General features: G+C 45.4%; 9 protein-coding genes across 10 annotated transcripts; 3 read left to right on the forward strand and 6 right to left on the reverse strand.

Annotated features, from left to right (window-relative positions):
- Positions 1-7: 7 nt before the first annotated feature.
- On the reverse strand, positions 8-545 carry H257_09489 (hypothetical protein; the record flags this gene model as incomplete). Its single annotated transcript, XM_009835715.1, has 2 exons — positions 8-20; positions 97-545. The coding sequence occupies 2 exons, from the start codon at positions 543-545 to the stop codon at positions 8-10; spliced, it is 462 nt and encodes a 153-aa protein (XP_009834017.1).
- A 971-nt stretch (positions 546-1,516) lies between these two features.
- H257_09490 (hypothetical protein) lies at positions 1,517-2,045 on the forward strand. The gene has a single exon (XM_009835716.1). The coding sequence runs from the start codon at positions 1,564-1,566 to the stop codon at positions 2,026-2,028; it is 465 nt and encodes a 154-aa protein (XP_009834018.1). The 5' UTR covers positions 1,517-1,563; the 3' UTR covers positions 2,029-2,045.
- Positions 2,046-3,144: 1,099 nt separating this feature from the next.
- H257_09491 (hypothetical protein) lies at positions 3,145-5,630 on the reverse strand. Its single transcript, XM_009835717.1, has 7 exons — positions 5,495-5,630; positions 5,360-5,416; positions 5,232-5,308; positions 4,960-5,167; positions 4,806-4,906; positions 4,009-4,299; positions 3,145-3,483 (listed from the first exon to the last, which is right to left on the reverse strand). The coding sequence occupies exons 1-7, from the start codon at positions 5,595-5,597 to the stop codon at positions 3,211-3,213; spliced, it is 1,110 nt and encodes a 369-aa protein (XP_009834019.1). The 5' UTR covers positions 5,598-5,630; the 3' UTR covers positions 3,145-3,210.
- A 257-nt stretch (positions 5,631-5,887) lies between these two features.
- On the forward strand, positions 5,888-10,417 carry H257_09492 (hypothetical protein). The gene is made up of 8 exons (XM_009835718.1): positions 5,888-5,982; positions 6,057-6,102; positions 6,164-6,507; positions 6,582-6,800; positions 7,746-7,874; positions 9,045-9,124; positions 9,483-9,564; positions 10,118-10,417. The coding sequence occupies exons 1-8, from the start codon at positions 5,917-5,919 to the stop codon at positions 10,316-10,318; spliced, it is 1,167 nt and encodes a 388-aa protein (XP_009834020.1). The 5' UTR covers positions 5,888-5,916; the 3' UTR covers positions 10,319-10,417.
- A 949-nt stretch (positions 10,418-11,366) lies between these two features.
- Positions 11,367-12,186, reverse strand: H257_09493. Of its 2 annotated transcripts, XM_009835719.1 has the most exons (3): positions 12,087-12,186; positions 11,790-12,030; positions 11,367-11,741 (listed from the first exon to the last, which is right to left on the reverse strand). In XM_009835719.1, the coding sequence occupies exons 1-3, from the start codon at positions 12,152-12,154 to the stop codon at positions 11,520-11,522; spliced, it is 531 nt and encodes a 176-aa protein (XP_009834021.1). In that variant the 5' UTR covers positions 12,155-12,186; the 3' UTR covers positions 11,367-11,519. The 2 variants fall into 2 exon arrangements, with proteins under 2 accessions (XP_009834021.1, XP_009834022.1); XM_009835720.1 differs by having other exon boundaries at positions 11,790-12,186.
- A 279-nt stretch (positions 12,187-12,465) lies between these two features.
- Positions 12,466-13,228, forward strand: H257_09494 (hypothetical protein). The gene has a single exon (XM_009835721.1). The coding sequence runs from the start codon at positions 12,682-12,684 to the stop codon at positions 13,021-13,023; it is 342 nt and encodes a 113-aa protein (XP_009834023.1). The 5' UTR covers positions 12,466-12,681; the 3' UTR covers positions 13,024-13,228.
- Positions 13,229-13,606: 378 nt separating this feature from the next.
- Positions 13,607-15,526, reverse strand: H257_09495 (hypothetical protein). Its single transcript, XM_009835722.1, has 3 exons — positions 15,211-15,526; positions 14,686-15,156; positions 13,607-14,306 (listed from the first exon to the last, which is right to left on the reverse strand). The coding sequence occupies exons 1-3, from the start codon at positions 15,454-15,456 to the stop codon at positions 14,025-14,027; spliced, it is 999 nt and encodes a 332-aa protein (XP_009834024.1). The 5' UTR covers positions 15,457-15,526; the 3' UTR covers positions 13,607-14,024.
- Positions 15,527-16,917: 1,391 nt separating this feature from the next.
- H257_09496 (hypothetical protein) lies at positions 16,918-18,145 on the reverse strand. Its single transcript, XM_009835723.1, has 3 exons — positions 17,909-18,145; positions 17,359-17,826; positions 16,918-17,289 (listed from the first exon to the last, which is right to left on the reverse strand). Exons 1-3 carry the CDS (start codon positions 18,131-18,133, stop codon positions 16,972-16,974), a joined length of 1,011 nt encoding a protein of 336 aa, XP_009834025.1. The 5' UTR covers positions 18,134-18,145; the 3' UTR covers positions 16,918-16,971.
- A 1,243-nt stretch (positions 18,146-19,388) lies between these two features.
- Positions 19,389-19,957, reverse strand: H257_09497 (hypothetical protein). Its single transcript, XM_009835724.1, has one exon. The coding sequence runs from the start codon at positions 19,947-19,949 to the stop codon at positions 19,620-19,622; it is 330 nt and encodes a 109-aa protein (XP_009834026.1). The 5' UTR covers positions 19,950-19,957; the 3' UTR covers positions 19,389-19,619.
- Positions 19,958-21,099: the final 1,142 nt, after the last annotated feature.

The raw sequence follows: 21,099 nt of genomic DNA on the forward strand, positions 1-21,099 counted from the left end.
ACCTCCGTCAGGTAGAACCACTTCTCGTCGATATGGACTCGATCGTACATGTCGTGCCAAACCATTCCATTGCACGAGGTGCCATGAACGAACGACCTGGCAAAGGCTAAACGGTCCGCCTTGTGCTTCTCCGTGACCATTGGCTTGAGGCGGCTGGTTCGACGCTGAAGCTTCTTTGTCTGAAGGACCCGCCAAAGCGTTGTTCTTGGAATGCCGCTTGACACCGCCAAGGACTCAAACGTTCTCCGCAGGACCGGCGGGACACTCTTTATGGCGGTCTCGATGTCGGACATGGTGCGCGACGGGCGTCGTCCACAGCGCCCTTTCTTCTTCAGTGCTACGTCTGCGAGGCCATTTCGTGCTTTCGACCTCTGGCCGCGTCGCCAGATCTTGGACAATGTCTGCCTTGAGACTCCATACTGCGCCAGAAGCTCCTCTGCCTTGCCCTTGGGCAAGCGGCCGTTAACCTTGTGCACCAAGAGCTCGTGGTACAAACCGAGCCGTTGATCGTTGGGTAGGTCGTGCTTGGTCGTGGCGCGCGTCATGGCGTCTGAACGGTAACTCCACTTCCAGAACTTCTTGGGTTCTGAGGGGCGCTAGCAATATCTACGCAACGAGACGAGTCGTTTGCGCGTGATTTCAGCTCAAGCGGATGAGAAATGACTGAGTTACGGGTATTTATAGATTGGTTGGCCCTGAAGTGGAGTTTTGATTCTTGGTTGTGAAGCGAGGAGGAAGAATTAAAAAAATCTGAAAATAGTCTCGTATTCGTCTCGTGATTGGCTACCTTTCCATGAAATTTCATCCAGAATTGCTTCATTTTGCCAGAAATAGGCATCTGGGAATTATATGTCTCCACCTTTACGGAATGGAGGAAGTAATACGAAGCTTTTATTTTCTTTATTTTTTAAATATATTTAATAAAAAATGGAGCACGAACGCCACCACGAGCTTGACGTAGTATTTACTGCATCGACTGCATGATGAAGCTCTTAATAACGTAAACGTTACAATGATTGTTCAGGTGGTTTGGGCACAAAGCATCTCCAATAACGTTACTATGTCTTAATAATGATAATCCAAAACTCAATAACGTTACTGTAGCCAGTACTAGTACACAGTACAGTTATGGTACGTCTATTTCAAAATTAATATTCCCTTTTCTCGCAAAATGGGATAAACCTAAAATGCCATTTTCAAAATGGAGGTAAAAGGTCCATTTTGTAATATGGCGTTTTGGACCTCTTCAACGAGTAAATCCCACGTGGAATTATTTATTGGATTTGGGTTAAAACTCTGCAAGCAAGACATGTTTCAATTTTAATCAGATTTGTTGAATTCGGCCCCAAAATGGGGTTTTGGGGCTGAATATTGCAATATTTCCGGTTACCAGATGCACCCTTAATGAAAACTATATATCAGAGGTTTCCCAGTCAAGTAGTATTAGATTTTACGGTTTTGTGTTTAGTGCACCCACCAAATATACCGCGAAAAACGAACCAGTTCCTGAAATTCCTGCGTGTTTGGGCTACATTGATTTCGCGGGACCAATAAAAAAACGCGATGACCGACACCGCCACCGCCAAGGAAGTTGAACGCGTGCTTACGACATCCGATTTGGCCGACGAGAACGAGCTGGACGAGAACGAGCAACATGTGGCTGCGTGGATAAAAGGCATGCATGAATCGGAGATCGCTAGGCTGACGCAGGCGGGCGCCAAGGCGGTGCCGCTCAAGGTCAAGAACATGGCGATCGTGCGGGAGGACGCCGGCGTGGTGCTCAACCGCGTGGAGGTGGACACACGCTTCTCCATGGACCGAATCGAGCAGATCCTCGTCGCGGAAGAGATCACATCTGTGCCACGCAAGCCACACTTCGTGTACGTGAACGTGTTGCTGCTGCCCAAAGCGTCGACGATTGCCCTAGTGATGCCGTACGTGTACGACACGCGGGTGGCCGGCAACACGTTGACGCAATGGGTGTTCCTCAATAATAACATGGAGCGATCGCATCATGTGATCGGGTAACCCTTTTTTTTCGCTCCCACGACTGGCGTTGGGTAGTTAGTTGCCTACTACTAGTACCAGTGTCGCTGGTGGAGTTGCTCTAACATACTAAGCATAGAGAATCCCCACCGGCTGATGTTAACATAGAGCTGAAAAGACCCGTTTATTGGGTGCGTGCTGTAACAGTAGTACATCACTTCACAGCCAATCCACACCGGTTGGCGGAAATTGTAGCCCTGATGGAGCAAACTCGCGTTGGACGCCCGCTGGCGATTGAGGTTTTGGAGCTCTCGCCAGTGGAGAATTTAGTGCAGCAGGGTTGGCATACATTCTATTGTCTGTAAGATTCATATTCATGCTGCCGGCGTGCTCCAGGACGTCGGGATGGCATGCCTCGTTGAAGAAGTCCATTGGGACCTCAATCGCATAGAACTGTAAACGACCCAACAGATCGATCTGTTGAGAAATCTGTGTTTATGGAGCGTTTACATCTCATGATGTAAAATTTATTGGCAACCGGTGTGGGTCTGAAAAATGTAAATTTTGCTGATGAAGTGATGTACTTTGAAGATTTTTACATTTCTACATGAGCCGGTGGGGATCCTCTAAGTACTGTACATATAGTAACGGATTTTAGATTTATGCTGCGTGGGTGTTAAATGAAGTGCCCAACCTCCATTCATCCCATTTGCTAACATGTTTTTGCGTATATACTATGTAACTTTAGTATTATAACTCGAAATAGGTTTATAATACTATTAATATTGCGTTATTATATTCACGTTATTGTCGAATTTGGACGATTGATTGGGTTGTTGTTTGGCCCAGTCAAAATTCTATCTTTAAATTTGTAAACAAACAAATTTAAAGATAAGTACTTCGTATGTTTTGACTGGCCAAACCAGCTAACTAATCGATGATTTGGTCATTCGTAACATGTAAACGCATGTTGTGTTAAATCAAAAGTCCAAATCTGAACACATTTCAAAATAACAATTCTTAACAAATAATACAAGTCAGATTATAACTCAAACCACGATAATCTCAAGTTGTGCTATATGATATTGTCTCTGCCCAGTACGTTTCTACGTTCAACTACTTGGTCTCCATTCTCCATAAATGGTAGGTAGCTACCACGTCCTTGTTTGTATATTTCACATTCCATTCGAATTAGTTATAGTACGAGCGCTGCCCCAGGTGTTGTTAGTTTCTGCTCTCCATGCGCCGAATGTCGTCTGCCGTAGCCTCGAAGGCAGCTTGGACGTCGGCCAACTCTCGTTCAAGCGACTCCTTTTGCGCGAGTAGCCGCTGCTTCATCACGGGGTTCGCCATGGACGTGATGTTTGCCGCCATCTTGCTAATGTCTTTGCGCAGGTCCGACACCTTCTTGGTCTGCTGCGCACGGGTGTTGAGCAGCGTCAAGTACTCCGGGTTCGACTGCAGTGACGAGCCGTCTGCCGCGTCGTCGTCATCGTCCTATGATATCCGTCAATACGACAAATATATATATATATATTAGCTGCTTCAATGCTATATATATATATATTATGAGAAAGATAGGTGCATCATATTATTCCCTTGTAATAAGCACGTCCATGTGGATATCATTTCACAACATTTGTTCATACCGCAACCAATCAAGTTTTAAATTCCAACTAGTCAAAAGAGGGCTCATTACGTTTTATAAAACCAAACACAATGACGAATAGAGTCATAGGATCAAAAATCGATTCGACACTAGTCCTCTGCAGAATCGAATGTGTTTCAAAAATAGATCAACGAATAGTCTCATAAGCCAATCAAATCACGTTCTGTCGAATTTCTGCCAATCCAAAGAACGGATTCAGTTTAGTGCTTCCGCATTGGGCAAAATCAACGATACTACATGTTGCACAGTAATTGTATTATAATATCAAGCTGATAAAAAGCATTATATTTAGTGAATCAACACATTTGAGTGACATATAATGCAACCATATGCGTGAGATCACACACACGTACATCATCCATGTCGTCGTTCATCATATCGTCGAGGTCGTCGTCCAGGCCGTCGCGCGCGGTGGATGCCGCCGCCGTCACCTTTGTGAGTGTCTTGGTTGGCGATAGCTTCTTGGACGATGGCGGGGCGTCCTCATCTTCGGATATGGCCGGAGTTCGTGACGGCGTCTCGTCATCGATATCCGATTCCGGGCGACTGTTGGCTTGCGAGTTGACGCCGTTGGAGCTTCCAAAGGCCAACGACGGCGCCATGCCGCCACCGCCGCCGCTGCCGCTTTGAGTCAAATCCAAATACTATCCACACATTCAGACTATATGAACGTATACATGCGACATAATATAATAAAGAAAGCAACGCTGACGTTGACATAGCTGTCTTTAGTTTACATTTAGAAGGTATTTCATCAAATATATATATATTTATATAAATAAATAAATATTTTCTACATCGACGACGCCATGATAACGGATAGGTTTCAAAAGATATATTACATGATTATATTAAAATGATATACTTCGAAAATAAGATAATAATATATATATATATATATATTATTTTAATGACACAATCGATCGACCACTCAAAACCCACAACACGAATCAAGGAACCAATCAGAATCAACCAATTCAACCCAATGCAGCATCGAATTAGTGTGTGACTGAAATTAGTGTGCAGGGCGACCTGTTTTTCATACAAACTTCAGTACAAAAAAACATTCGAGTATATACAGGACCACTGCAAAATAGAGTAGGTAGGTATACAAAGATCAAGAGAGTGGATGCACGACCAGGACAATTACCTCGGGGTGGCGCTGGATGAAGTCCATTTCGTCGTGGACGACAATGCCGTTGGGGTGCTCGTCGTCGACCATCCAGTCGTAAAAGTCCACCAGTTCCTCCTCTAACATATCATTTCGATCAATAATATCGTTCATGGACATGGGAAACACGTACGGACGTCCTCGATGATGCCGCCGGCAATGATCTTCACGAGGGTATCCTCGACGCGGGCGACGTCGGCCTTGGGGAAGATGGGACTCTTTCGTGTCTTGGCGTACTTGCGCTTGACGATGTTGGTCGTGGGAGGCGTGATGCCGCCAGGGAGCTCGGTCACGGTCTCGTACAGCATCTGTTCTTCGGGGGTGTCATGGACAAGCAGAATCTAATGCATCCAGAGAGATCGTCAGGAACTAAGGGGGGGAAGGATGCACACACACAACTTGTACCTGTCCAATGTCACCGCTCTTGTAAAACAACTTTTCGTCATACGTTTTGTGCGTTTCCACGATACACGGCAGTTGACCTACATGTGAACGCAAGATGTGAGAACGGGTATGCCCATCGGTGGTCGTACATAACGTAGCAGGGAGCTCCGTATCGTCGATGCGGAATTTGAAGTTGCGGTTGTCAGCTACGACACACACACACGCACGACGTTAAGTCGAGAGAAAAAGGATGCATGTAGACTGCACGTAAGAGGCGGACGTACCGCCAGCCACAACGTCGACGCCACGGACTTCCTTCTCTGCCATCTTCTTCCGCAGCTCTTCGCCTACCCGCTTGGGCACTCGGAGCAAGTATTGCTCCATCATGGTGCTGTGAGTTCTGTGATGTGTGAGTTGTGCTTGAGTGAGTGTGCCTCAGTTATCCGGATAATTGGAACGAGCTCCCGGTATCCGGCAAATCGGATGACGACGAACTCATCCGGATAAATATACTCACTCAAATTGTGATATTTCAGCCTTTACTGTATCCATAGATAACTTCAGATTAATAGATGCATAGTCATGTAGAATATCACGGATGCTTAATTTGTATAAATCTGTACCTATACAGCCCGGCCTACTTTAGGATTTACCGGATATTATCCGGCAACGAAACGCTGAAGGATACGCCCACTTGTCTGGCACGATGGAGTCGGCTCCGGCTGAAGCAGGTGCGATAGGCGAAGAGCCTGGCCGAGCGTCAGACCCATTGGTAAGACTTGATGTTCACTCTATGAATGCTTGGCGCATGCATCATATCAGGTAATCTGCTAACTTTTGCCGTAGCTTCGACGAAGGTACATGGCTCTGGTGAGCGGCCTGCCGATCATGGGTACTGTAGCGATCCATCCGTCGCAAGGCAATACTTGACACCGCGTCTCGTAACCGTGTAGACAAAAAAGGTCGTCTCCTGACCTGCCGATACGACCGTCTGAAGGAGCTACGGCGCATGGTGATTGTCTACGGGTTGCCGGTCGAGGAACCCGAGGAGGTCGTCGAGAACGCGCTGACGCTACGTGGTCGTGTGTGGAAGGTGCTGCTCGGCATGGACGACGACAGCGCTGCGTCCGTGGAACGCAAGCAAGAGTACAAGCGGACGGTGGCCAAGGGCGCGTCGTCAAGCGACGGCGAGATCCGCAACGATACGTTTCGGACGTTCCGCGGTGACCCGAGCTTTGCGCGGCGCGTGCCTGAAGCCACGTTGGTCCGCGCGCTCAATGCGTTCCTCCATGACCATGTATTACAAGCTACTACTACATATCTTGATCGCATTCCATCGAGAAAAGCCATGACGACTGACAACTACCCCAGGGCATGTCATGCCAAGACGGCCGACCCGACTGCGACCAACCGTTCCGGTACTTTCAAGGCATGAACATCCTGTGTGGCATCTTCCTCTACGTCCTCCCAGAAAGCGACGCGTACTTGAGCTTGGAGTTGTTTGTCACCAAGCATTGCCCTCGCTACGTCGCGCCGCAGCTCGCCGGCGTGCACGTCGCCTGTGGACTCGTGGACCGATGTCTTCAAACGGTGCATTGTATAGCTGGTTCTTTATTCGTCGAAGAAATGAGAATGGTTGCCTTGGCCATGGGTGTATGGTTATATATATATATGTACAGAATATTTATTTGCCGTCCTGTCATTGTGTGGTGGACTGGATTTTATATATATTTTGTCAAATCCGTTCCAATTTGAACTTCCGAGACGAATCGACTGATATGTTTTGGCTAATGTACTTTCGAATGACCAATCCTGCTTCAGGATTGAGAAATTTTAACCAATCGTCGATTAGAATGGTGTGACCCAAGCAGTCAAAAAACGTTGTTTAAATTTGTATTCCATACTTTGAATAAGATACACGTTTGACTCAAATTGATTCCGAAAATCAGTTGCCAAGTCCAACTTTCAGTGAAATGGACAATATGATGACACGGAAGGTGAAAAATCCATGGATTGTGGGAGAGATATATTGTGAATTCGCTGTAAACCTCGAAATTCACGTGGTTTCCTACTCTATTGAATCACGCTGGAAATTCTGATGGGCCGAAAATATACTTGTCCTTTATGTAACCAGAGCCAATCTGATTCTCTCAAACTTGGATTAGCCAATAATAGCGAAAATTCGATGCTTCGTTACTGGAAATTTTGTTTTGTCCTTTTACCCAAAATTATGACTTTTGTGCTGATTCTCCACGTCTGTCGATCGATTCATTGTATGGAATGTTCTATGTCAAAAGTTGTCCTGTGGTGATTGTAATCACGCTAAATTAGGCCTCATATTAATTAGGTTCTGATGATTGTTGTTTGCTGCAATTTGATTGGCTAAATCCTTCTGTCGATGATTTTTCTGTATATTTATTATGTTTTGTGGATTTATTCACTCCATGCCGCTCCAGTTTAGAGTAAACACGACAATACCGAATCCACAATATGGATGAGTCTTAACAACGTTATGATATGGACCATGTTACGTAGCTCGATTACAAGCTGTACAAACACTTGCTGTCGCATGGCATCACGGCCAAAGTGTACGCGTACCCGATCATCTTGAGCTTCTTTGCGTGCATCCCACCGCTGTCCGAGCTCCTCCACATCTGGGACGTGGTAAGTTGCAACATGTATTGTGTTGCCAACGAAATTGTCTATCTTTCAGCCAAAATTTGGACTTTTGTGCTGATTTGCCAAATCCTTGGATCGACTTTGGTTCTGAATTTTGTGTAAAACAAGGCCAGCGGAAATGCCAGTCCCACTAATTGAAGTCACACAAGAAGGAGCTGTTGATTGGTTGAACGGATGATTTCCTGGAATCTGATTGGCTAAATTCTTGTGCACATTTGGTTACATTCGCCACGTCGCTCCAGTTTGGAATAAACACAACAATATCAAGTCCATATTGCGTTATTGTCTTTCTTTTACCCAAAATTTGGTTGACTTTTGTGCTGAATCGCCAAATGTATCGATGATCGATTCGTCTTTGTACTGATATATTTTGTATCTAAAAAGTTGTCCTGTGGTGATTGATATCACACTAATTGAAGTCACACACTAATTCGACGTTGATGATGGTTGTGTCCTGCAATCTGATTGGCTAAATAAACCCTTCTTTGCCGATGATTCTTGTGTACATTTATTTGGTTGTGTTGATTTATTCACTCCATGTCGCTCCAGTTTAGAATATAAACACAACAATATCTCGAGAGGGTTATTCCTGGTTTGGGGAATGCGAAATTTGATATTGCCAGTCTTTCAGCCAAAATTTGGACTTGAATGCTGCTTTGCCAAATGTCCATCGATCGATTTTGTGTGTTGTACTGAATTTTGTATGTAAAAAAGTGTCGGATATGTACATAAAACTATAAATACGATTTAAATTTTATATTAATTTTGCTTTTCCGTTTGGAGTTAAAGTATAAAATTTGACCTAATGTTTCAATATTTGTAATTAAAAATTTTAATCCATTTTTTATTATTATTTTTTAAATTATATTTAGAAAAAGGAGATTTTTTACTATTCCAATGAGCTATTACGCTTTCTTTAAAGGATGGCTGCTTCCAAGCCTAAATGGTTTAACATTTTTCAGATATTTATAAATATTTTTATATACTCCCCTATTACACTAATTGAAGTCACACACGACTTCGTTGTTTACGGGTTGAACACCCGGTGGTGTATTTCCTGCAATCTGATTGGCTCAATATTATTCTGCCCATTCGGTTGTGTCGATCCATTCGGCAGCAAATCCTCCAGTTTAGAATATAAATACAAAACAATAGCTGCTGGCGATGGGCGCACACTTTGTGGTGCTTTTGGCCACCGCCCACGTCGTGCTCTTGCGCACTGAACTGCTTCACACGTACGTGGATCGACTTGTTCTGGGTAGTCGTGTATCCAGGTGTTTTTACTGGGGAATTGCGCTTAGAGCATCTCCAACGGTAAATACTAACCTATTGCTAAAGCATAGGTTAAACTTTGTTTTATGGTTGCTATTTTCGCACTATCCGGACTTTTTAGAAATTAGCAGAATTTCTATTTTCGCGTGAAATAGCAACAAACCCTCCGGATAGTGCAAGAGTTTCTATTCTATATCCGTAACTTCGCATTGAAATTGAAATAAAAACACCGTTGGAGATGCTCTTGTAGCAGTGTATTCCACCTTACAATATGAACACTTGAACTGGGCAGATCATGACAGGCTTACGTCGACTGTATAGGGACATGCACTTGATGAACAAACTCAACTTGCGTGAGACACCGCCGCTTCAGGCGCAGCATCTCATTTACGTCGCCCTACAGGTATACTAGTAGTCGTTTCGATCCAATATGTGGCTTGTGTGTGGATTCGCCAAATCTATCGATATATTTATTAACAGTAAGCTATTTAGAAATATTTCTTTCGATGCTTACTGTTAGTCCTTGTTGCTTGTCCTATGGTGATGCCAATCACACTAATTAACTCATTAGATGTTGATTTTGTACGTTCTGATTGGCTGACACAGTTTACAATATGTTCCATAATACACGTATATATATTGTCGATTTGATACAAACATTTGGGGAGGGGTACATATTGTCGATTTGATACAAATATTTGGGGAGGGGTGCAATCGAATCGCGCCGACCAAACCGATCCACAATCGATCTAATTGGTTGAATTTCATTGAGAAGGTTTTGATTGGCTAATAATTTTGAGTTCATCTGAGGTAGCCAATCAAATCTATTTAAATTCCAACGAGAAACCACAACACAATGAAATTTCACTCGAAAGCACAATAGTCTCTGTTCTTTTTTTGTGGTGCATCAGTCTTCGTATGGTATGATAAACTGATGGTATTTTATGGCTGGATAGTTGCTGCATCGGTTACCGGATGAGTTGTACTTTGAGATTGCGCGGCACCCGTTTGATGCCGCCGACACGCTCGCCAGCATCATGCTATCGCCCCCCACGCTCAATGTGGTGCTGGAAAAGGTCAAAAAGCTCAAAAAGGACAAGTCCGTCAAGAAAGCCGCAGCCGCCGCCCTCGACACCAAGCCGCCGTGGAAACTCTAAACAACGAGACTGGGGAACCAAGAGTTGTATACTTTTAATACTACTTAAAAGTACTACGTAGTAGTAAGAGGTATATCTGGGTACAATAATTCTTTTTAGCCAATCATAATGCAATCGACATTCTCATTAGCCAATCCTACTGCTTTGGTCGCTTTTGGTGGTGATTTCAACAATATATGTCCCTAAAATGGCATATTTGGGTGATCGTCGCATGAATAATCGAAGGTCTTTATCTCGGTGCGACGAGTACATGCCGTGTTGTCAAATCCGTTCAAATTGGCTTCCGATTAGAATGCCCTAGCCCATAAAAATGAACTAACGAGACATTTGTAACCAATCACGATAAGCATGGTGTGGCCCTGCCAAAAAGTTCATATTTAAATGTATATATCTCCATTGAATAACCTAACAATCTGACTCCATATTTCAGCGAAATGGAATATATTATTGTCAAATCGATTCGAAACTGGAGCCATCAGCAGAATCGATTGTCTTTAATCGATTAAAGAACTCCTGAGCTAATCAAATCACGTCATGTCGCATTTCTGCCAATCCAAACGTTTGATCCCTGCACATTGGGCAAAACCACATATATACTAATCGCTGTATAGTATAGTGTGTACAAGCTTAAATAGATGAGTGGAGTTGTATCAAGGCAGGGGTAGGAAAAATATCACCTCAACAAGAGTGACTTCGTATTATTTATTTATTGAAGTACAAGCGAGAAGAGTTACACATTTATTTGAGTAGAATTTTATTCTGAATGGATCGGCCAATTTTTATTATTCTAAATTAGTTTTACCAACGTATCAATAAACTATTCAATCTGCGTAGACTGGATATTCGGAGGTCATTGTGAGTTATTCTCTGTCAATAAGTTATTATTAGGATGATCTATTCTGTATCGTGTTTAGAAAGAATAAATAATTTCTCCACCTCGCATGTCATAAACAAGGATATTAAAAATGATTTATTGGACTGAAATAAATATAAATAGTACGCTTCCCTCTGGTATCCTTATACTTAGTAACGACATGGTATAAGTCATTTGCTGAGAGATTTGGTTTGTATTTGGCACTATACTGATGAACTTATACAGCGATTCTCCTATGATGTGTCGAATGCATGGTCGACGTGCGCAAGACGATGCCCCAATTGCTTCGAGTCCTCTTCGTATATGGGATGGATTTCGTTGCATGCCTCAGGACGCTCCTGCTCCGAATGGCAGGGGCGGCGCCACGTACATGCCGTCGGTGGGGTATGTCGGATGGCCGGGAGGATGCATGGGAGGTGGAAGCGGTACTGGAGGAGGCGGAGGGGCTGCCCTCGCTTTGGCTCTCGCTTCTTCGATGAGGATGGTCTTGAGCAGACCGAATTGTACATGTTTCTGGTCCTGTAGCATCTGAAGTTTCTCCTCTAGCATCTATGTACGTTGGGTGAGTAATTTAATCATTGGAAACATGGAGTATACCTGGATCTCCACAGCAGCCTGTGTTTGGATTGGGTTCGTAGGTTGAGGTTCCGTAGGTTCGACCTCTGTAACTGAAGTGGAGGGGTCTACCGCATCAGTAGAAGCACCATCATCGACCTTGACAAGAGTGCTGCTGCTTGCTGGAGACTCGTCCTTCTTTGGGGACTTAAGTTCTTGGTACCGCAGGCGCTCCAGGCACACCTTTTTCCATGGCCCCAGGACACTGCGCCGACGAATGCATCTACAATCCACGCACCATGACATCCTGCATCAAACATGAGTTCTATGCATGCATACTCCCTCACGCGCCGGAAGAGCTCTGGGTTCTTGTGTGGATACGGCGATTCAATGTGGAATTCGCGCATGCCCGCTTGGATGTGGAACAATTTGTTCCGCGGTGGAAACCTTCAACAGTTCATAGAACTCCATAAATGCATATTCCTTAAAAACGAGTCTTGTATCCGGACAACATGCATTCTCAAATTGTTAAATTAACAGTCAAATTAATTGTCTGCGAGGGCGTCGAGGGAACCAGGGCTCCCTCTTGAAAAATTATAACTATATTACAGAGGTAAAAATTAAATTGATTTTCTGGTTCACTTGTGGATATTGCATTGGAAATATAATAATAATACTATTGTACTTCGAAGTAATCTTCTTTCATCATGGATATCATGTTTCACAAGTTATTATATTTCATGGATGCTTTTCGAGTCAAATTCACACTAAAACAAATCGTATTGTGAGAGATATGTCATTGCGGAGTGCATGTTAAAGTGCATGTTCCGACGTATCCGAGACTTCAGAAATCGAGGAAATTGACCTAGCCAGTCCCAACATACGAGCAGAAGTTCCCTCGATACCCTCGGGGACTGTAAGCAAAATATACGAAATGGCTATATTTAGCAGAGTTTTAGCGCGCTTTACGTGGCTGCTTCTTTGGCGATTCAGGCAAGTAGTCCTCCAGCACAGAGTTGGGCTCGTCGTCACTTCGCTTGGACTTCGAGGGGAGCGGGATGTCTTTGTAGTGCTTGACCTTGATGCTGGCACGGGGCGATGGCCGGAGCTCCTCCTTCCACAGGTCTTGCTGTTCACGCAACCCACGCACCCAGCGCTTCAAGTCGCCTTCCGACTCGGCTCGCAAGAAGTAGCTGCGATCAGGCGTCTTGATGACAAAGCTGTAGAGCCCGTGGTCGCCCGAATCGAATGGACGGATCGATTCAATGGACAATAGGTCGATGCTCTTGGACGCATCTGTGGTGGACTTGGACGTGTAGTACTTGAACTGCTTGCCTTCGAGGGAGAACCACCGCCGCGTCCAGTCGGACGTGAGCATCTTGGGCTCGCGCTTCATCTTGCTCAGGTATCCGCTGATCGTTGCCATCGTGGGGCAAGCGTGTTTGGAAATAACACGAGCCTCGTTTGTTTTCGACTTGAGCGATCTATTTTCAGCATTGACAAGGGGGGGGGTATTTTTGGACCTGCTAACGCCGCCAGCAACGCCGCAAAACTATATTGCATGAAAACTATATTGCTACTAAATATATATACGTAGTACGTTAGTTATTAATAGTAGTTAGTGTATTGTTGGTAGCTAGCTGAAACATCTAATTATTGAGTGTTATCTGTTTTCGATATTACTTCGTAGCCAAAATTTAGCGATAACTGGTAGTACTTGGAAGGATATTGCTAATAAGGATACGTACAATAGCAAGATACAGTATTTAGCGTCAACGTGATACTTTCGAAGTAAATCAATTTACAGTTAAGAAGACACATCTGACGAACTTGCCTTGGGAGACCTTCCAAATCGTTACTATTAGTACTGATCTCCACCCTTAAACGAAACGGAGCAAATTATGCAATTCACACAGTAAATTAACTCTTACAGGTATTTGCAGGCTGTCTGAACCAACCATTTATACATGCATTCAAGCGCTGGGCGTCTCCAAGTCAGAGCTGAGTATGCCAGTGCGTCTCCAGCAGTTTCTCACAGTGGAAGTGATGTCATCCATTTCAATGCCAAACGATTCAAGTGTTCGAATTTTGAAAAAGTCATCACCTTCCGATATGGTTGGATAATATAAAGTTTCAAAAATTATCAAGTTTACCCCGTTTCGTTTAAGGGGGGAGATCAGTACTAGTATTATATGGCAACAATCATTTCTTGTTCTGGGCCGTCAAACCAGACTGTATGTATTTCACCAACCGAGGTATTACGACCTCTCACCCCATCTAGGCTTGGCCGCGGGATTTTCGTAAAAAGATCACCGCGGCACACGCAATGATCAACGCCGCTCCCACGACACTCCATCCGTGGATGGGCTCATGGAGCCACACTGCATCCCATAGAAACGCAAACACGACATCGAGGTATCGAATCACGGACGAGATACCAATCTTTTCGATCTGAAACCCCTTGGTCAGGCATAACTGGCCCACAAACCCCACGGTACCACCGACAAAGGCCGCCCACACCACAGCAGGGTTCGCGTCTGGTCGTAACAGGTGAAACTCCTACTCACCAACCACAATCTCAACACCAAAATCTTCAAAGTTATTTACAAGTAAGTCCACACAAGTTTCAATATCTTTACAGGTACACTAACTACTACCCAAACACTTCACGTTACAGTTGGGTACAAGTCCACACAACGTTAACGTTAGTTAGGTACTGTACGCATCTTTGCAGTTATTAGGTGGAAGTAAGAAACACACACAAAGTTAGGTAGTGTACCACATCGTTAGGTACCAGTATGACACCCAACTTAATAGGTACCAACCAGTACACATAGAATCCCGTTAGGTACCAATACAAAATACATACATACACACCGTTCAAAGTCAAACATTCTCCAGCCTCTACCCACTCTCGATATGTCATGACAGGACGTACCCCGCCTTCCATGACGATCACCCACAGGCCCGCGGCAGCCGCGGACGTGAGTAAAAAGTAGTGCGTCACCACCACATAATGGAGCGCCGCGAGTTTGTGCAGATGCACATATGTGAGTGCGATCAAGACGGCAGACATGATGCCACCCCATGGCGCATACGGGTTGGTCGCGGCTTGAGCGGCTGATCCGAACAAAAACGCGGGCTGGCACACGCACACGACCCCAACTAACGACACGACTGCACATCCGAGGTCGACGGAGGCGATGGCTTCGCCCAGTAGCCACGCCCCAAGGAAGAACGTGAGCACGGGACTGGTAAAGGCGAGGACGTGCGCGTCAGCTAACGTCATTTCCTTGATCGTCCAGAACAACGTCGCACATGTGACAAACCCGTAGATGCAGCGCCACGTCAGGTCCCAGTGGAATTCGCGGGGCACGACCAAGTCCATGCGCCAATACAATGCCAACATCTAGAACGACGTCGTGAATTCATCTGGAGCTTTGTGTTTTGGCTGCTGTCGTACCACAACATAGACGTACGAGATTGCACACCGCCAGAACACCGTCTCCATGGACGACAGACTCGACCCTTCGAACTTGATGCACGCGGACATGATACTGATCAAGAACGACGCCAGAGCTACCATGCTCAAGCCAAGCATACGATGGTTTCTCGTTGGAGCAACAACCGCATCGGACGACACGAGAAGGGTCATGTGCTCTGCATGCTTTCTCGCAGGTGGTGGCGGTGTATGGTGGCCAAGCGGCATATTGTCGTCGATGGTGTCGCGCGGCAAACGTTAGGTTGTGGTGGACCTGATGGCACCATGTGCATGGTGGTGGAGCACATAAATATGACAACGTACGACCAAAAGGCTGACAAGCAATTATTTTGTCGACTAGTTATTTTGAACGTATGGTTTGACCGATTGAAAGCAGCCCAGGAGCCATAGTGTGAAACAAGGTATTTTGAACTATTAATAGTGCGACCAATCTATCAGGTACAGACCGTTACTGTACTGTAATACTACTAGTAGTACTGTACTACCAGTAGTTCTACTTCGAAGTATTAATAATATGATGCTCGTCACCTATAAACTACCAACTTTTCACAAAATTTTCTGACTTCTATTTCATATTCACTACTCAAAATTTCAGCAAATTGAGACGTAGAATCGACAGATCTCAATGTGGTGAAGAAATTCTACGTCTCATATTCAAATTTGGTGATGAATTGGTCCAGAAATAGATATTTAACCTAGTGGTATTTTACATGGACGCATGGATATTTGGCCATAGGGGTGGCCGCTGAGATGTATCTTGCTTTATGTATGTGACTCTTATCCGTATATAATATCCGGAGGTAGTTGGGACCTTTAACCTCCCATTGCAGTGATAAAACGCATAAAATCGGTATTTAACGTTTTGGTTTTTGGGTTTAACTACATTAATTGTACGTTAAATAATAAAACCTCCACTCTTTGAGCATCATAGTACAGTATTAAACTTTTGACCCGCCAGATCACAAGATCCAACCACTATATCGATATAAAGAGTTGTCAGAAAGTGAAATATTTTAGCATATTATATCCTTGAAGCCCGTGAAGTGGCGAATTCGAATATGCATTGGTATTAATAGGCGGCACTAGTATGTATTAGTACAGGTTCCTCGGTACACTGTAGCCGCCTCGGCCACCTTGGCTCCAGGACAATACGCACCGGACCATCGTCGTTAGGCGCCTTTCTGTACCAGTACAAATCGTACGACGTGAAAGCTTCATGATGGATTGCAAATGCAAAAACGAACGAGGGGCCACCATGCATGCAATTCCTATCAATGCGGTGTTCATACTGTAAGTGCAAACTTTCACGGGATAATTGAATACTACCGGTAGTAGTGTGCAGCTAAAGCACTCGACAATGTAGTATTACGTACTGTACAGTACTACAGTAGTATGTACTAGTAGTAGTAGTATGGAGGGGCAAAGTCCAAGGTCAAAGTTACAGCCTGCACGCCGCCACGACTGCCGCCAGTGTATGTGCATATGTACGCATACAAGCTGCATATTCCTTACCGGTATAACGTGAGCGTTGTTATTACAAACGGCCATTTCAATTCAAGACAATTGGTGGGGTATTGTTAGTTTTGTGTTGCCTACTGTAGCGTTGGCACGACAGTTCAATTCGTACATGCCGTTGATTTACTAACTAAACTTAGTACATTATTACTAGTCTCATGTAAAGTAGAACTCAATGCCATTCACGTTACTACGGACAACGCATTATTATGGATGGTGGCTAGGATGTTGTCTCGTGGAGGCGCGTCGGATGTGCACGGTCACGACGGCAACAGTGACCAGCACTGCCCCCAATACGCTCCACCTGTTGACCCGCTCTCGAATAAGCGTCGCATCCCATAGAAACACAAGCGCCAGGTCGGCATATCGCACGGCAGACAAGAGGCGGTCCGTTCGGCTAGACGTGTCTGGATTTTCCAGGTGCTCGAGCCCTTTGACCAAGGCCAAGTCGCCTAGGAACGCCACGAGGCCAGTGATGATTGCTGCTTGGGACACGGTGCGGCCACTGTGATGCAGGCTGAATTGCTACAACGACCAAAAAAGTCAGCATCTCTTGGTGCATCAACAGGACTTTTCAAGCTAATTTGTACGAACCCCTTGCGCCAAGAGAACCCACACACCGGAAACGGTCGCCCCCACAAGCAACACGTAGTGGGCCACGACGACCGCCGGCAATCCCGACAGCTTCTGCACATGCACGTTGGCCAACGCGGCAAAGACGGCAGAGCCAATGGCTCCCAAGGCGGCGTATGGGCTGCCGGTGCTGATGATCGGCACCTCGAAGACCACGTTTGGCCGCGCGACAAACACGACGCCAGCAAGGGCGGCGACGGCTACAATTACGTCCACGAGGCCAATGGGTTCCTGGCGCATCCAAGCGCCAACGAAGAAGGCCACGACGGGAGTGATGGCGGCGATGGTGGTCGCGTCCGCGAGGGCGGTTTCGTTGATGGCCCAGAAGAATGAAATGACGGAGGCGGTGCTGAAGATGCATCGCCACGCCAGGTCCCAGTGGTGTTGAGGTGCCACGAGCAAGTCTGCTTTGGAATACAGCACCAACACCTACAGTGCAACAAACCCACCCTGGTTTACACAACGAATAAGGTGGGACTTGGCGGAGTATATATGATGTCTGTTGTGTTACCAGCACCAAGGCATACGCGATGGCAAATCTCCAAAACGAGGCTTCCATGGAGGTCAAGTCGATGCTAACGTACTTGACAAACGTAGCCACCAAACTACATGCGACGGCGGACAGGGCGACTAGGACGACACCAACCACATGAGTCTTGGCGGATGCTGGCTCGATGAGCAATGGGGTGACTTCAGCAGCATCTTTGGTCGTGTGGAGGTGGACTTGGGCTCGCATGGCAGATGGGTGATGGATTTCAAAATGAGAAAGTAGCGCCGTCGACCAAAGATTCGAGAGGATTTCGTATACTAGTATCATCGTGCTACAACACTACTGCCAAATCACTTGACACTTGTATGGTGGCCACTGTCTGCATGAATCATGGCGCAATCAAGTTTTGCTTCAACATTGAGTCAAATGTAGCACCAAAACAAATGGCAGAATAACGAAAAGGTGAGGACTGTTGGGTGGAACCGTTGCATTAAATTTCGTCGTGATAATAAAATAACCTGGATAGTCAAAGTAGCATATAGAATTGTACGTACTTCCTAGAGATTAGAAAAAATGACCGACGTTCAATGATTATAATATTGAGTTGCACATTCAATAATATGACTGTGTCAGAGGTAATATGAAGCATGAAAAGCTTAGGGCAAGGCTTACTGTAGTATGGGCGTCGATGATCGGGGGGGGGTCTTTACAGTATCACGTTGACCGTGAAGGATTCTCCGCGAAGTTGTGGGTGTTCATTGAAAGCTTGAGCTGAATCAACTCAGACGTGTACATATTTGATTACTACGAAGTACTAGTATTCATGAAGGTGATCCTGTGTCCAACATCGGCAGGATCTCTGCCACGATTTGGAACCATTCTTTCGAACTGCCGCTACTAGTACGGTATTTCATAGTCTTTGCGTTAATTCAGGTTGTTATTGGCTGTGAAATGGCTTCACGGGCTTGTACGTTCATTGCGGCGGCACGACACAACAGGCAAATGGAGGATAGACACGACGATGCAATATGCGCATTCTCCAATGCCCTTCATAAACTGTACTAGTACTAATCAGCCGAGCTCAACAAATGCAAAACTGCAAAGGTACCCAACCTGAATCATTTTGCTTACGAGAGAGCTCGCGCACATCCACGTTGTCATTTGCCGTCGTCAAGAGGAGGGAAAAGGGTGGATGCCAAAGGCATATGGAAAAGGGAATGATAGAGAGACAAGGGGTCGAGGAAGGTGTCTTCGGGGCCTAAGGAGCACTACAGCTGTAGGCCACGCGTCCTAGCCATGTTGAACACTAAGAGAAGGAAGACATGGACTAGCAAGAAGACACAATAAGTGACCAGCTAGGCCAAGAACAGCACAATGCATGCTTAGGATTGGTGGAGAAGCCTATGCGGAGGTGCAGGACGGGGTCCCAGGACCCAGAGGACTGGTGAGTTGCCACGTCGTCACTGCCGTGGGCTTTGATTTACACTGGCCGACAACTAAGCCTGGAATCACGGTGAAGTTCCAATGCATATGCCGTATCTTGGAGTTTACTAGTTTACTTGGAGTCCGATACAGTACTGTAGTTCCTTGAGAACTACTACGTAGTATGTAACCAGCAAACTCGAGCTTGTTCAGGCAACGACAAATGCACTGCTGAGAGTGTACGATACACTCTTGAAGGGCGGGCAGCCACAACACATGACGGCTGATACTGTTGGAGAATCGATAGCCCTTATTGCACGTAGCCAATCGTGGATACGTTGGGGAGGAAGTTGTGGCGATGCAACGCGAGCACAGCGTTGACGATTTCAGCTTCAAGGTCTTGCATTTCCGTCGCAACTTGCTTGTAACGGGCTTGGTGCACTTGCGTGGATTGCAGTCTCGCCAAAAGATCCAAAGCAACGACCAACCAGTCCCGTAGTTGAGGAGGGGAGTTGGCTGTGACCATCAGCTCAACGTGACGTTGGATGAGCCCAAGGAGGTCATGCACGCGTGGCTCAATGAGGTCAAGCATGGTGGTGGTGTCTTCGCGCGACTGTGCATAAGGCAAAGTGACTGCCATGGTTGTGCTTCATGCTTACAGTTACTGTAACGTTAGGTGCATTCTTGCAACCACTGGAAATTCACACTTGTCGATGTCACATCTTTCACAAGAACTAACCAAATAATATAAAATAAAATCAATATTCAGTTGGCGTTTGTATGCTGAGGTTCATCAATATGTCACCATATTACATTGGACATGGTCATGCCACTAGGTAGGAAGTGTATATGACTATTTTGGCAAGGGAGATACAAGGTTATTGTATTGATTTGAGTCCACAACTACATTCGCGTGTCATTAAGAAAGGTATTTTGTGTTTGTATTTTTCAAAACTATATATGTACCCCCCCTGGATGTGTAGATATAAAACCTTGATGTGCGACCAACCCCAAATGAATCACTGTCAATTGAAGCATCACGAGTAACGTTATGAAACTGGTGGTTGTGGCGGCTGCACGTACTACGTACCGGAAGTAATTCAGAGGACAAGCTTACCGGTAACGTTACTGGTATTGTCAAATCGATTCGAAACTGGAGCCCTCAGTAGAATCGAATGTCTTAACCGATGCATTAAAGAACCGGCTGAACCAATCAAATCACGTTCTGGTGAATTTCTGCCAATCCAAACGTTGGACTCGGCCCAGTTCCCATATATATACTAATATTTGTAAAGTATAGTTCGTACAAACTTAAATTATATCCAATGGATTCCAAATGCTACTACCAGTAGTACTTGTGAGTCATTTCGCCAAATACTCTACTACTACTCTGGTCCAAAATAGTTGTTAGGTTCGACTTTCTATTGGCGGCATTTTTCTAAATTAGCCCCAAATTGCGATGTGATTGGTGCATTAGAAATCGCAAGATCTATGCTATGATTGGATAGTTTCTGGGCTTTCTAGAGCGTTTTGGTTGATGAGATATTGGGCGCCAAAATTTGTGTGTCGCATGCGCTGACGAAAAGTCATCAGAATAAGCTCATAACACGATCGTTTCTCCAGCCAACACCGCTTCTCTCGTCGAACTAACTCCACTATGCAGCCACAACTCTCCCACGGCGCTTCCGACCCACTTCGACCGTCTAACGAGCCCCGCGATGGCAAGCGGCACCTACGCCCTGCCGAGCGTCATGCAGTGTACGAGACTCTGCTTGGTGCCTCCAGCAACG

This window comes from Aphanomyces astaci, assembly GCF_000520075.1.
Source record: "Aphanomyces astaci strain APO3 unplaced genomic scaffold supercont1.23, whole genome shotgun sequence".
Taxonomy (NCBI): Eukaryota; Oomycota; class Saprolegniomycetes; order Saprolegniales; family Verrucalvaceae; genus Aphanomyces; species Aphanomyces astaci.

Bases quoted from the DNA above. Each gene is read 5' to 3' on its own strand.
- H257_09493 (XM_009835719.1), bottom strand. From the start codon at position 12,154: ATGCGCGAATTCCACATTGAATCGCCGTATCCACACAAGAACCCAGAG. The intron at 12,031-12,086 runs GTATGCATGCAT...CGTGGATTGTAG, and splicing joins CTCTTCCGGCGCGTGAGGGA to ATGCATTCGTCGGCGCAGTG. The intron at 11,742-11,789 runs GTATACTCCATG...CAACGTACATAG, and splicing joins AGGCTGCTGTGGAGATCCAG to ATGCTAGAGGAGAAACTTCA.
- H257_09491 (XM_009835717.1), bottom strand. From the start codon at position 5,597: ATGATGGAGCAATACTTGCTCCGAGTGCCCAAGCGGGTAGGCGAAGAG. The intron at 5,309-5,359 runs GTACGACCACCG...GTTCACATGTAG, and splicing joins GGAGCTCCCTGCTACGTTAT to GTCAACTGCCGTGTATCGTG. The intron at 3,484-4,008 runs GTACGTGTGTGT...CGGATATCATAG, and splicing joins TGAACGACGACATGGATGAT to GACGATGACGACGACGCGGC.
- H257_09490 (XM_009835716.1), top strand. From the start codon at position 1,564: ATGACCGACACCGCCACCGCCAAGGAAGTTGAACGCGTGCTTACGACA.
- H257_09497 (XM_009835724.1), bottom strand. From the start codon at position 19,949: ATGGCAGTCACTTTGCCTTATGCACAGTCGCGCGAAGACACCACCACC.
- H257_09496 (XM_009835723.1), bottom strand. From the start codon at position 18,133: ATGCGAGCCCAAGTCCACCTCCACACGACCAAAGATGCTGCTGAAGTC. The intron at 17,827-17,908 runs GTAACACAACAG...GTTGCACTGTAG, and splicing joins TCGCGTATGCCTTGGTGCTG to GTGTTGGTGCTGTATTCCAA. The intron at 17,290-17,358 runs GTTCGTACAAAT...TGGTCGTTGTAG, and splicing joins GGGTTCTCTTGGCGCAAGGG to CAATTCAGCCTGCATCACAG.
- H257_09492 (XM_009835718.1), top strand. From the start codon at position 5,917: ATGGAGTCGGCTCCGGCTGAAGCAGGTGCGATAGGCGAAGAGCCTGGC. The intron at 7,875-9,044 runs GTAAGTTGCAAC...ACAAAACAATAG, and splicing joins TCCTCCACATCTGGGACGTG to CTGCTGGCGATGGGCGCACA. The intron at 9,125-9,482 runs GTACGTGGATCG...TCGACTGTATAG, and splicing joins CGCACTGAACTGCTTCACAC to GGACATGCACTTGATGAACA.
- H257_09494 (XM_009835721.1), top strand. From the start codon at position 12,682: ATGGCTATATTTAGCAGAGTTTTAGCGCGCTTTACGTGGCTGCTTCTT.
- H257_09495 (XM_009835722.1), bottom strand. From the start codon at position 15,456: ATGCCGCTTGGCCACCATACACCGCCACCACCTGCGAGAAAGCATGCA. The intron at 15,157-15,210 runs GTACGACAGCAG...ACGTCGTTCTAG, and splicing joins TCTCGTACGTCTATGTTGTG to ATGTTGGCATTGTATTGGCG. The intron at 14,307-14,685 runs GTACGTCCTGTC...GTTGGTGAGTAG, and splicing joins TGATCGTCATGGAAGGCGGG to GAGTTTCACCTGTTACGACC.